Source organism: Benincasa hispida, chromosome 1 (assembly GCF_027475165.1).
Source record: "Benincasa hispida cultivar pf3 chromosome 1, pf3_genome.v1.1, whole genome shotgun sequence".
NCBI lineage: Eukaryota > Viridiplantae > Streptophyta > Magnoliopsida > Cucurbitales > Cucurbitaceae > Benincasa > Benincasa hispida.
The window spans coordinates 54,567,628-54,581,972 of NC_143478.1; the positions used below are offsets into that span (position 1 = coordinate 54,567,628).

At 33.5% G+C, this 14,345-nt stretch overlaps 1 protein-coding gene across 1 annotated transcript; it reads left to right on the forward strand.

Annotated features, from left to right (window-relative positions):
- The first annotated feature begins 1,730 nt into the window (after positions 1 to 1,730).
- Positions 1,731 to 5,059, forward strand: LOC120091525 (B3 domain-containing protein At2g31420-like). Its single transcript, XM_039049604.2, has one exon. The coding sequence runs from the start codon at positions 4,328 to 4,330 to the stop codon at positions 5,051 to 5,053; it is 726 nt and encodes a 241-aa protein (XP_038905532.2). The 5' UTR covers positions 1,731 to 4,327; the 3' UTR covers positions 5,054 to 5,059.
- Positions 5,060 to 14,345: the final 9,286 nt, after the last annotated feature.

Genomic DNA, 14,345 nt, shown 5'->3' on the forward strand with positions numbered 1-14,345 from the left:
CAAGAGACAGCTCCGCCAGCTATATTAAAGATATAACCACTTGTAGCCTTTGAATCATCCGAAAGAGAGTTTCAATCAGCATCGATGAACCCTTCCAGGACAACGGGAAACTTTTGATCATGTAGTCCTATGTTTTGGGTTTTCTTTAAGTATCTCATGACCTTTTCTATAGCATTCCAATGCTCTTTACTAGGTCTACTTGTAAACCTGCAAAGTAGTCCTACAGCATAAGCTATGTCAGGCCTAGTACAATCGGCAGCATATCTAAGACTGCCTATGATGCTCGCATACTCAGATTGATTAACACTGTCACCAGTGTTCTTGAACAACTTGACACTAGGGTCATAAGAAGTACAGGCTGGTTTACACTCAAAGTAATTCTATTTCTTTAGAATATTTTCTATATAGTGAGATTGATCGAAAGAAATTTCCTTTCCAGACCTATTTACTTTTATGCCTAAGATTACACTAGCTTTTCCTAAGTCTTTCATGTCGAAGTTCACACTCAATATTGATTTTACATCATTTATGACGTGCAAGTTCGACCCAAAAATCAATAAATCATCTACATATAGGCACAAGATAGTGTAGAGGTTATTTTCAAACTTTTGGTAGATGCATTTGTCACTTTCATTGACCTTGACTTTAGATAGGATAAGGTTGTCAAATTTTTCATGCCATTGCTTAGGAGCTTGTTTTAGTCCATAGAGAGATTTGTCTAATTTACACACCTTATTTTCTTGACCATAGACAACAAAACCCTCAGGTTGTTCCAAGTAAATCTCTTCTTTAAGTTCACCGTTTAGGAAAGCGGTTTTTACATCCATTTGATGTACTACAAGGGTATAAAGGGCAGTGAGAAGAACAAGACACGGATAGAGGTAATTCTAGTGACAGGGGAGAAGGTGTCAAAGAAATCTATGTTTTATTTCTGTCTAAAGCCCTTCGCTACTAACCTGGCTTTAAATTTGTCGACAGTCCCATCAGGTCAAAGTTTCATTCTTAAGATCCATTTGCACCCTATTGCCTTATATCCTGAGGGTAGATCTACTAAGTGTCAAGTCCTATGTGACTCAAGTGACTCCATCTCATCATTTATGGCTTCTTGCCATAGGTTGGCATCTACTAAGGACAGGGCAACTCTTAGATCTTTAGGGTCTTCTTCTACATTGTAGGTCAAGAAGTCATTTTCGAAATCTTTGGTGGTTCTAGCTATTTTGCTTCTTCTAGGTTCTGGATCAGTTTCCTCTCTAGGGTTGGGATTTCTAGCTAGGTTTATACCACTTGAACTAGAGCCCCCACTATTCCTTGATTTAAAAGGAAACATATCTTCAAAGAAGTCGGCATCATTTGACTCAATGATCACTTAGTTCACTAGATCATAGAACCTATAGGCTTTACTATTTAAAGCATAACCTATAAAGACACACTCGTAAACTCTACTAGCCAATTTTCTCCTTTTTGGGTCAGGAATCCTTACAAAGGCTAGACAACCTCATGTTCTAAAGTAGGACAAGTTTGTTTTCTTATTCTTGAGAATTTTTATATAAAAAGACTAATCATTTCGTGGTTCGGTCTTATACAAACTCTTTGTATAGGATACCCCTGCTCACAAATGATCAGTATTAGATCATTTATAGCACTTTACAACATTTTTAGTTTTTATTAAATTTATTTTGTATATTTATATAGTGGTTCTGAAACTATTTAGAAATCTAAGGTTGTTTTAGAGTTTTCGAGGGGGATTTTGTGTAAAATATTTTGTCGATGGTTCAACCCTCGACCTATGGAAAATTAAAGAAAGGAAATTGAGAAGAGGACGAGGGTTCAACCCTCGACCTAAAGGAAATTAAAGAAGAGGTCAAGGGTTTGACTCTCGACCTAAAGGAAATTAACGGAAGAGGTCAAAATTTGAAGAAGAGGTCCGAAAATTAAAGAAGAAACCTCAACCTAAAGGAAATTAAAGAATTGTTTAGTAATTATACACGATCGCACACAATCGTTTAGTAAATTACAATGCGATCGTTTAGTAATTATACACGATCGCACATAATCGTTTAGTAAAATTACTATGTGATCGTTTTGTAATTCTTTATTAACGTAAAAATAGGTGCAAACTTCCGGAAAGAACAAGTGAACGATGAACAACTTCTTTATTAGACGATAGGAATCAAACAAGATTAATCGGTAACTTACGAGACGCTAAACGAACGTTTACAATCTCTCCACGATCGCTTAGTATGACTAAACGATCGCTTACTAAATCCTCTGCGATCGGCCACAAACTCCTATACGATCTCTTAGCTATTACAATTAGACGATCGCCTACCTTTTACTATACGATCGTCTACCAAGTGCTACACGATCGCTGAGCTTTACTACACGATCGCCTAGTGGAAGTACACGATGAGTGACACACTGCGATGACCTCTCGAGAGCTCTCTTTCCTTCGTAAGTGAAAATTTTAGAGAAGAATTTGAGCGAAGTTTGACCGGAGCTGGCGAATCAGATCATTTATGGAAAAAGATTCCGACCAAAGATTTTCTAATATTTTCCTAAATTATATCTCACCCTAACAGTAACAAACAAAAATAAATAAATAAAATAATTAATAAAAAAATATTTTTTAAAAAATAATTATCCTAATTACATAGTGAATTTACGAAATGCGAAAGTCTCTCTGATTCTATGATCCGTGAAAATCGAGTATTTTTTTCCTGTGGATTTATGAATGATCCCATTGAACACAACATAAATCTATCAAATACCTAAAATTCTCATGAGAAAAATAGTTAAGCGCATTCTTGAGAGCACATACCTTTATGCATCCTACTAAATTGTCCTATCATAATGTCACATATGGCAAACTATTCTTATTTATTTTTTTGAAATATTTTTTTTCGTGTGAGTAATGAAAGGAGAAAACATAGAGATAGGTGCATCTAATATTATCCATCCGTAATCTTGCTAATCCAAACCTCCACTGGACAAACATTATAAAGTTGACCCAAAATAAACATTAGGTTAGTTTTAGTCCCTATGACCACATCATTAATACTTCTATGTACAAAATTAGGGAATAATCGGTGAATGATAATATACTCAAGATCATAGTGATCACCGCAATATTTCCTCTCACCCCCCAAGTGCAAGTAATTGAACTTTAATATTTTGCTTTTAGTGGGAAAAAATGGGGGAAAATGGGAAAATAAAGTAAACGAAAATTTGAACCAATACTTGCATTAGAAAACTATTAGGATGAAATATCTTCTTTGCCCTAAATTTTATTTTATCTTTTGTTTTAATTTAGTTATTAAATTTCAAATTTTTTATATAACTTAAACTAAAATTACAATCGAAATACGAATACTAAAAAAACCAATGTATCTTTTTTTACAATAGAAAACAATGTAACTTAAATTTTATATACCAATTACAAAATGTGTTCATGTACTTAGAAATTACTCCCATACTCAACATTTGACAACTCAGCCTCAACATTGAACTCAACAAAAAGAAGAAAAATAGAAACATAAATTCACAAAGATATTTCGTTTAATAAATAAAACTCCATACCGTAATTTAAAAAATTTCAATATACAATTCCTCATTAAAGACTTAGTTTTCTATTATAGCTTTTTGTTTAAATGGTGAATTCCTCATTAAAGAACCATTAACCCTCTAAAATAAAATTAGTTTTCATATTAATTACTTAATTATTGATAAAAAAAAAGAGTATAAAAATAGTTCAAACGCATCAAATTATTCCTACAATTATTCATATATGAGAGTTTTAAATTAAATTTTGTCTGTATAATTAATTTTTGAGAATGCATTTCCGGTTCCTTTCTTCACCCACTCCGAAGAGGAAAGATATTTTTTTAAAAAACAAAAAAACAAAACAAGACAAAACAAGAAACTCCGCTGCGAATTCTGGGTGTCAAACAAGAATATAGAGAAATATTGGGGATCAAAATATAATTTCGTTAAAAAAAGAATGCAGTGATGCCAGTAAGTGAAAATCTTAGAGAGAAGAATTTGACCGAAGTTTGACCGGAGCTGGGCGAATCGGAGCATTTATGGAAAAATATTCCGGCCAAAGATTTTCTAATATTTTCCTAAATTATATCTCAACCTAACGGTAACAATCTGAGTTGTAAAAGGAAATGAAACCAAATTAGAAATTAATTTCCTATTAAGTTTTGGTTTCCGGAGATAAATCTGAGATTGAACTCCGACAGAGTTATTCTACTCCCATAACTAAACATCCATTAATCATCTCCCGCCGTTTTAATTTCAAGCTTTCTATGTTTTAAGAGAAATAACAATGGGAACGGGGACGGCGATTGAAGGCTTCAGAATATTTACATACCTCGAAAAAGAAGGGGATCTTCCGGCGCCGCAAAAAAAACAACAACCCGAGACTGAATCCGAACTCCCCCTGACTATGCTGGAGGCTGCGGCAATACTAATAGAGATGGTAAACTCTGTTTCTGATGTTAACCCTGAAAAAATTAGCAACAACACCCACAAAAGGAAGAGTCCTCTGACGCCGACGCCGATGACTGCAACGAGGAAACAGAGGAAGAAGAAGGCAAAACAAAGCAAGTATCCATCGATTCCTGAGATGCCAGCAGCATTGAGAGATCGGATCGTGGAGATGGGTGGGTATGAAATTAGGCTGGTGATTCAGAAACAACTTGAAGACACTGATTTAAACAAAAACCATGGCCGTTTGTCCATGCCGATAAAGAAACTGTTGTTTGATTTTACAACAGAGGAGGAGAGGAAGCTCTTGAGCGAAGTGGAAAACCAAAACAAGAAGGGGATAAATACGGTGATTATAGATGATGTTGAAGAAAGAATGATTTGTTTGAAGAAGTGGAAGATTGGAAGTGGAGATGTGTACTGTTTGACGACACAGTGGAATTCGTTGGTGGAGGAAACGGGATTAAAAAGTGGACAACATATTCAAATTTGGAGCTTTAGAAAAGATGATGAATATGAGACTTATCGTGTTTGCTTGGCTATGGTTAAGTTAGCACCTTGCTAATTTAGCGTTACCAACTTTGTAGTTGTCCAAATGCGCTTCTTTTATGTATGAACATGTATAGAAGGGGGAATTTGGTGTAGATGGCTAAAATTTCCATGTATTTTTTTAAATATAACTAATCAAATCCATTTTAGAAAAATATAGCTAATCAATTCGATTATCAAGAAAATGCAACGACTCTAAAAGAAAACTATTATTCTATCTTTAAAAACTGTGGCCAAGAGAAGAAACAAAATTTCTATTTCAAAATAATAAGTTGTGACTCGAACAAGGAAAATATGAGACAAAAAAAATATTTCTAGATAAGGAAAGAAAATATGCTACGAAAAATAATATTGTATATGACTCAACAAATCTCTAACAAACCTTCCCTTCGATACCAATGTGACTTCACAATGACTTAATGATCAAAATACAAACATTGAACATGATCCACCAAACAATACACAACTGAGGGTTGCAATTCCAATTGATTATTTGATAAGAAACTAATTTTTAAGTTCATAACTATATCAATTCATAAATCTATCTTATTTTCTAAGTATTGATTATTGTTTAATATTCTGACAAACTAACTATATCCGAGTCTTTGTTGACATTTTTTTTTTCAATCTAGGGAGAATAAAAATATATAAAAAATATATTATTTTTAGTTTCGTGATTTTTTTTTTAAAAAAATTATGCTTATTTTCTCAATAAAATTTTTAATTATGGTTTTCATATTTCTTAAAAAAAAAAAAGAATTTATGGTGAAATTCTAAATAACTTTCTGATTTTTTTCTTTCTAATTTAGTTTTCAAGATTTTACTATGCTTTTTGAAAACATTAGTAGAGAATCATTACAAAACATAGAAATTTATGAGTGAAAGTAGCATTTATAGGCTTAATTTTTAAAAACGAAAAATTGGAACCAAACGATTATCAATATGGACATACATTTTTTAGTTTTAAAAAATTTACCCAAATTTTTAATACATTAATAAAAAATAGATAACAAAATATATAAACATATAGATTGAAGTAGTGTTTATAAATTAATTAATTTTTAGAAATAAGAAACAAAAAAACTAAATCATTATAATCAAACGGATATAAACTTTTAAGTTTGGGTTTGATGTCTTCTCTAAAAAGTATTATATTTATTGGTCTAATGTATGTATTTGAATTTTTAAGGGCATTGGATAACTTTATAAACTTTTAATTTCATGATTAATAGTGGGATGGAGATCGTTTGCCATGAAATTCGTTTCACACGATTCTTTCCACTGTAAATAATCGGTCATTTTTAAAAGATTTAAACGGAAATACTAACGAGTTGCTAAAAAGAAAAACACATTGACCTATGTAGGTTTTAAGCAAATACCCGTTGTAAAATAAAACAACATCCAATAAGGTTTTAGCAAAACTAACATGAACCCCGTGTGACATCTAGTTTCTCAATGACGCTTCAAAGGTTTAGGACAAAAACCGTCGAAGGGAGGTCAATTATCCCTCCTCTGAATTGAGAAGTTCTCAACCAGTCATTAATACCAGAACAACTCTTGCTTCTATAACGACTAGCCATTATTGATTTGGCCAAGAGATCATTAACTTACTTAACAATCTCTCGTAAGTGTGACCCGCCATTTTAAGCCCTATAGGTCCGTCCCAAAAGGCCAATCCAAAGGGAAAAAATCCAATTGGGGAAAAACCTAAAGCGACCCTATCCATTTCTGGAGTTCACCTTGATATTGACCAACTGCACAAAACCCATCCGAAGGGGGACGCTTCGAAGGTGACACGAGGGCGTATATAATGATCTCACGGTGTGAACCAATGACAGAGACCATAGGACGTGTTGACACACACCCTTCACCCACTTACTATAAACACTCTCTCCGTTCACCTTGATATAGACTCATGCAAATACCATCCGAAGGGGGGATGCATCCTGGGCATCATGAGGCCAAGCATGAATCTCACGGTGTGAACATACAGAGAGAAACGTGAGTAGAATCATAGACATATCTAATACGCCTCTTCTTCCCACTGAGTATTTTATAACCTAGGATTTAGCTTACTTAGAAAAAACACGGCTAACGGTTTTAACTAAGTAACTTTTAGGTTTTCCCAAGAGTAACTGTTACCTTGGATAATGAAATAACTTTTGATCATCATCCATTAAACTCTTTAACAGAGTCTTTGACTAAATTGTCGCATGCTTGTTGAAAATCTATCTAATTCACCTTTCCAGGTAGGTTCCTAGGTAGGGGTGTTACGTTTCCGTCAACTTAAGAACCCCAGCCTAGCCAGAACCCGCCTTAGACAAAAGGTCCCTTATAGATAGGTTTACAACAAATTTAATCTTTTATTCAACCAATTTAATTCTATTAAACCGATTTGAAAAGAGTAATCTAGGTTACTAAACTCTTTAGAACCACTTGAACTTAGGTCTATCTCAATCTAATTTTAAAACCCTTTTAAAAAACTTGAGTTCACCCTAAGTACGCATGCAACTCTGAATTATTGATTTTAGGTCTAATTTCCTTTATAACACTTATAAATGGAAACCAACCACAATGCTAAGCTAACACATACAAGGCATTCATAAGCTTATAAACAGCCTAAGTGTCATGCTCAATGCATTGTCCATTCATTGCTACTTCTTTTATATAACACTTATACAAAATAGCAATGAAACAAGCAAAACATGTTTCCATTCACCTTTAGACTATAACACTTATAATAAAAGAATGATGCATGATAATGCACACTACATGCAAAATATAACTCTTATATTTCATGATGCATGCTCATGCTTTCAAGTAATTTCTTCATGCAATATTATAACATTTATAATACATGATGCATGAATAATTGAACAACCTAAGGTAGGTTTTAACTATATGACAAATACTTTGACAAATAAGTACCATACATCACATGTATAAGCAATAAAAGTTGATGAACTGGATGAAATTGCCTTAAAAACACAAAAGGAAAGATAACTATTACAAAGACAAGGAGTCACCGGTTGAAACAGGCGAACCGAGTCTTGAACCGCTCGGGAAAAGCATCGCTTCTCCAACCATCCATCGTGTACTAAGCATCTCGTGATCGTTTACACGATAAAACAAACACTTTTCTCTATCATTTACCAGCGCTCCCAGAACGAAACGATCGTTTAACATTTACTATACGATCGTCTAGAAAAAATCCAAACAACCGTTTAGCTATTACTACATGATTGTGTACCTTTACTAAGCGATGAAGCTTGAAGCACACGATCGCTTAGCGCACTCCGCATAATGCCTACCTTCCGCAATCGTCTAAGCGACTATGATGCCGCGAAGCACCATCACCTAAGTGATCGCTTAGCTAGCGCCTCCGTATCGCATACGCACGATCGCATGGGTAGTTACTAAGCGATGAAGCTTGCTAACTACACGATCGACTAGCGCGCACCTTCTACTAAACGACGAGCATCGCATGCTCCCACTACGATCATCTATTTCCAGCGCCTACGCGATCACGCAACCAATGCTAGCGATATGGTAAACGATTTACCCCATCGCTTAACATTAGCTAAACGATCGTTTAGAAAATACTACACGGTCGTCTAGAAAGAACTACTAAACGATCGCTTAGTAAAATCCCTACGATCATTTATTTGAGGTTACATGATCTGACTAACGCTTGGTCTTCTTCTTCGTTGAGATCCGCATAGCCATGCACAGAAGCTTCATCATGAATGACTCGATGAACTCAAACTTTTTGAATTACAGACTTGATTTCGATGTTAATTTCGCCCAAAAACATAGGGGCCCTTACAATTAACACTTTATAATACCGAAAGTTTTAACAAAAAGGAAATTTAAACCCAAAACGTTCATCATATTCATCCACAAATGCAGAAAATGGTTAATCACAAATGTAGAAATCCATCTTGACTGAAAAATGCATTCAATTCAGATCTATAATTTGGAATATCAAAGAATCTGACTCAGATACCAATTGAAGGAAATCAGATTTGAGATTTCCATGAGCAGCGGAAAAAGATTATTCTAAATCACAATCATAAATGAACAGAACATTTACAGTCGACTTCAAACAAATGATTACACAATCCATACAGAAATTACAGCATGAAAAATACAAATGCACAAAGAGCAAACTGCACGAACAATCGAAGAAGCGTCTCCACGCACCGTTGCGCACTCTCGCTCGAACAACAATAACCTTGAATGCGCGATCTACATGACCGCAACACCGCAACGAACACAGCACGAACACTTCGCGCTCGTCCTCAACGATCGCCTCGATCACGAACTCTTTAGCAATACGAACGGCCTCTAGAAAACCTCGACGGTGTCGAGTTGATTCTGACACCACCAACAAGGCTACCTTGGTATTCTCGGTGTGAGAATCCAGAGGGTGGGCTCTGTTTGGACTTGGTATGAGGTAGACGAAGGAGGAAATACCGATCGCGTACACAATTGAGCAAGTGGGAGATGGCGGTGACCAATCGTATAAGTCGATGCCCAATCGTTTAGATAAAGCTAAGCGATCGTCTAGCAAAAGCTATGAGATCGTTTAGCTCATTGTTTAGCTCGGTCTGTCACCTACAGACTCTACAGGTCGTTTACTTAAGGCAAGTGATCGTCTAGTAAAACTATGTGATCGTTCAATAAATACTGGACGATTGTTTAGCTCGCCACTGCATGATTGTTTAGCTCGTCCAGCTGTCGTTTAGTAAATCCATATTTACTTGACGACTATCGTGAGATCCCTTTTTTCACCGAGAGAGAAATCTCAAAAACTTTTTCAACCTTTTGTAAAAACTTATTTTCAAAATAGGAAAACTACTTTTCTTTTAAACTCACGGTTATAATGATTCCAATAACCACCCACTCACCTGGTTATTAAAGAAAAAGAATTAATTATCCAATAATTAATATTATTATAAATATAAATGATAACCAACTTATCATACTATGTTTATAACCTATAGTTTTAATATTTCATCTCATGAAACATATAAACTATAGTTCTTTTTCTATTCCATGGTACTTAATGTAAATCTCATTTACATCAATCCTGCACTAGATGTATCTCATACATCATCCTGATTATATCATATATAATCAAAATACCTTTTGTCAATTTGAACATTTCAAATCAACACCAAGAACTGACCCTCAACTGAATCCATTGAGCTACCAAAGGGACTTTATGGACCTATAGCTTAAAGCTCCAACGGTATGTGAATAACTGACTAAACTTTTTAGTCACATGATCCACTATCTATTAACTGCCAAGCACTCCACTAAAAACCGACAGCTGAACTCTCCTTACCATAAATATCTTATATGTTCATCTTAACCAATCAACAGTATGACAACCCTTCACAGATCGCTCGTAAGTACAGCTGGGTCAATAACCGTTATGTCCCTATAGTTACATCTATCTCCTTAAGTACCACTGATCCCTCTAATGAACATAAGTCATAGTCCTAATATGACTGAGTCTTCTCTTCCAAAGAGAAGTTGTGGCCACTATGTTCAAGCCCAGAATCAGTCCTTAAGGGAGCAATCTCTCTACTTATCCCTGCTTCGGGAAAGGAGTGAATTCCATCTTGTGGATTGAGTTCCCAGCTCCCAGATTAGACAAATCCCCAAAAAGGTAGGCATGTTGAGTTGGCAATCTGGCCACTCTCACCATACTAATCAAAGGACCGCCCTCAAAGGTGGGAACTCCCAAAATACTCAGGATTGTCGTGTCACCTACGGTCGTTTAGGTGAGATGTAAGTCTCTAGTATCAACGTTGTTATATACAGAGTCTAATAATCTCGTGGTACAAGTCTTATACAAACTCTTTATATATGATACCCCTGCTCGCACGTCTCCACATGAATGGTCAGGATCTACCATCTGTAGTAGTTTACAACACTTGCAAACATCTACAAAGCGGGCCGTATCCATAGTGTCACCAGGATCAGATATCTCATCTTAATCCTTATACTACAGACCTATTTAGTTTATCACTTAAGGCATGATCCACTTGTATATCACATATACATGTTTAAGTTCACATAAGATAACCAAAGAGTTTTGTTTATTGGATATGAGTAAATGCCAGAATTAAATAACAATTATTTTATTCATTAAACAATGTGTATCTTTACAAAACAACGAGACTCCGGGAGAATTAGGACACCAATCCCAACAATATGAGCATGTGAGAATATGTTTGAAGTATTTTAATGTATGAGCATGATTTAGAATTTTATGAGTTTATTAAAAGGATGATTGAGCATGACCCTTAAATATAAGTTAAGTGGCACTCCTACTGGGATGTCTTAAAGTTAGTTGAGGATTCGACATTTGCTGATTCATATAGTTACGCGATTTATTATGAGAATGTGTAGACTGTACTATATATTATGAAATCTCGAATACTTGATTGTTTACATAGTTTAGTGCATGAAAGTGATGTACTAGAGTAGATCCATTAACACTAGATTAATTACATATGTTGAGGTTAATTAACAGGACCTTGATCAGGAGATTTTAGAGGACTCATGATTATGTGAATATTATATGTAATATGAAGTTAAATGCAATCTCTTTTCCTTTTCAGATTATGTGACTGTATGAAAGTGATCCATGTCCAATGGCGCTAGTACATGAAAGAGATGTACTAGGACTGGTGTGTATGAAAGTGATACATACCTAGAGAGTACTAGGGCGTACGTAAGAGGTGCACGCTCAGTGGGTTATGTGTATACGAAAGAGGTGTATACATAACCATGTGTACGAAAGAGGTATGCATCCCTACATTTATAGAGAGGATATGGGGTATACGAAAGAGGTACACACTTAGTGGATTATGTGTATACGAAAGAGGTGTATACATAACCAGGGGGTATGAAAGAGGTACATATTCAGTAGGCTATGTGTATACGAAAGAGGTGTATACGTAACCATGTGTATGAAAGAGGTACACATTAAATGGGCTATGTGTATACGAAAGAGGTGTATGCATAACCATGTGTACGTAAGAGATTGTGTTTCCTTTGGGATTTACCAGAGATTGTGTTTCCTTCGGGATTCACTAGAGAGTATGTTCCTTGAGATGCACCAAAGATTGTGGGTCATACGGGACTTACAAGAGGTAGTAGACATACTTAACTATAGTAGGATAGAAATAAGTTTTTCATGTATGTATGTGTCCCATGAGGACTAGAGCAGTGGGGTTGTATTTTTATACTCACCCTTTCTCATGTTTATGTTTCAGGTAAGAATAAGGACGCACTGGGGAATGACAAGCGGAATCCGTGATCGAGTCACTAAGACCATTTTTATGCTTCCACTCATGATGTTTAGATTTCTTTCATCTATGACAAGCGGAATAAGGACCATTTGAAACTTACTTATTACTAATCGTTTCCAAACTTTTACAGTTTTCTAGACTTATTAAATTTCTAATTATGATTTATGGATACCCTGTTATTTGACTTTTATTTAGTTTTAATGAAAATATTTTATTTGACTTTATTTATTTAGCATTTATTTCGCTATGAAAATGTATCATTTTAAATTATATGCATGCATGTATATAGTAACGGCCTAGCTTGAGTCCTAGGGAGTTGGGTCGTTACATAGCATACTTTTTAGAACTCGTTGAAATAGTTTTTCTTAGTTCTTCCCGACTGAGATCGACACCAAGATCTCAATAAAAAAAAATCTTTTTCATCTTATGTCCAAACTATTGATTATTTTGGACTTTCTTGGTGAAATTGTGTACAGGATGAACACCAAAATTCACATAATTTTTTCAAATATTATGTAATCTTTCCAAATCTAATACTAATTATTTCATATTTTTCAAGTAGTATTTCCTAAATCTTATATCAAATCTTATCCAATCTTTCAAATCTTGAGCACTTTCCACAATTGTCTATATTTCCAAATGGATTTACGAATTGTCCAAATTAATTTTCTAAAATGGATCTGTGGTGATAGCAATGTGATTTTTATATTTTGGGCAATATTGAGTAAAATGATAACATCTTTAGTTTTTCAAATGAAGATCTACGGTTGGGATTAAAGCCACATCAGGCCTTTATTTCAAATGACACAATTAGGCATTTCAATGGAAGAACTAGCAACCAAGTTGATAATTTAAAGCTTCAATCAAACAGTCAATGAACGTTCGACAGGATGCATTTGTGCATTTGATAATTCACTTCATTTCAAACTTTAATTTAAACCAAAATATTTTGTTCTATTTTCTTTATAAAAAAAACCATAGCAATAATCTACTAACTAAAAATATTATGTTTTATATTTTTAAAATGGTTAGTTTCATCATTTGATTACCCACTTAATTTCAATTATTAATTTAAAAATCATTATTATTATTATTTTAACTTTGCATCAATGATCTACTAATTACAAAAATGTTACTATTTAGTATGATTTGAATGTATTTGATTACTTAAAATTTTAATTTTTTTTTATTAAAATAAAAAAATACATATTTTAAAATTATTTAATATTAAAAATTATTTTTTATTGTTATTTACTTCATTTAATTACCCACTTAATTTCAAACTTTAGTTTAACAAACTTTTTAGATTAATTATCTAGTTATTTTAAAAATATATATTCTTCATTTTGATTTGTGGATAAATTTGATTACCCAATTCATTTCAAACTTTAGTTTAAATAAATAAAATTATTTGTTTTCTATTTTTTAATTTTCATAATAATGATCTATTAACAACAACATTATAATTTGGACCATTTGATTACACACCTTATTTCAAGCTTTATTTAAACCAATATGTCATAATTTCTATTTTGTCTATTTTGTCTATTTTGTATAAAATATTTACTGATTGGAAAAAAAATACTTTTTTATTTTAATTTGGAATGAGTTGTGTACTTACAGTTTAATTTAATTTAAATATTGTTTCTATTTTATTTTATTTTTAATTGTATTAAATATCTAGTAATTGAAAAAACGACGTTTTTAAATATAAAAAATATTTAAAAATAATAAATGAATAATAGAGAATATTACAATAACATTATATTTAAATATATTGTAAAATTAGCTAAATGGAAAAAAGAGAATAAAAAAATAAATGAAGAAGAAATAAAGGACATAAAAAAAAACCCTAAAATATTACTCTTCTATCTCGTTCACGTCATATTATTTTGTTGACTTTTTGACATTTAATCTTAAATTAATTAACTAATTAATATTTTAATGATAACAAATCTACTCTTATTCACCAACAATTTT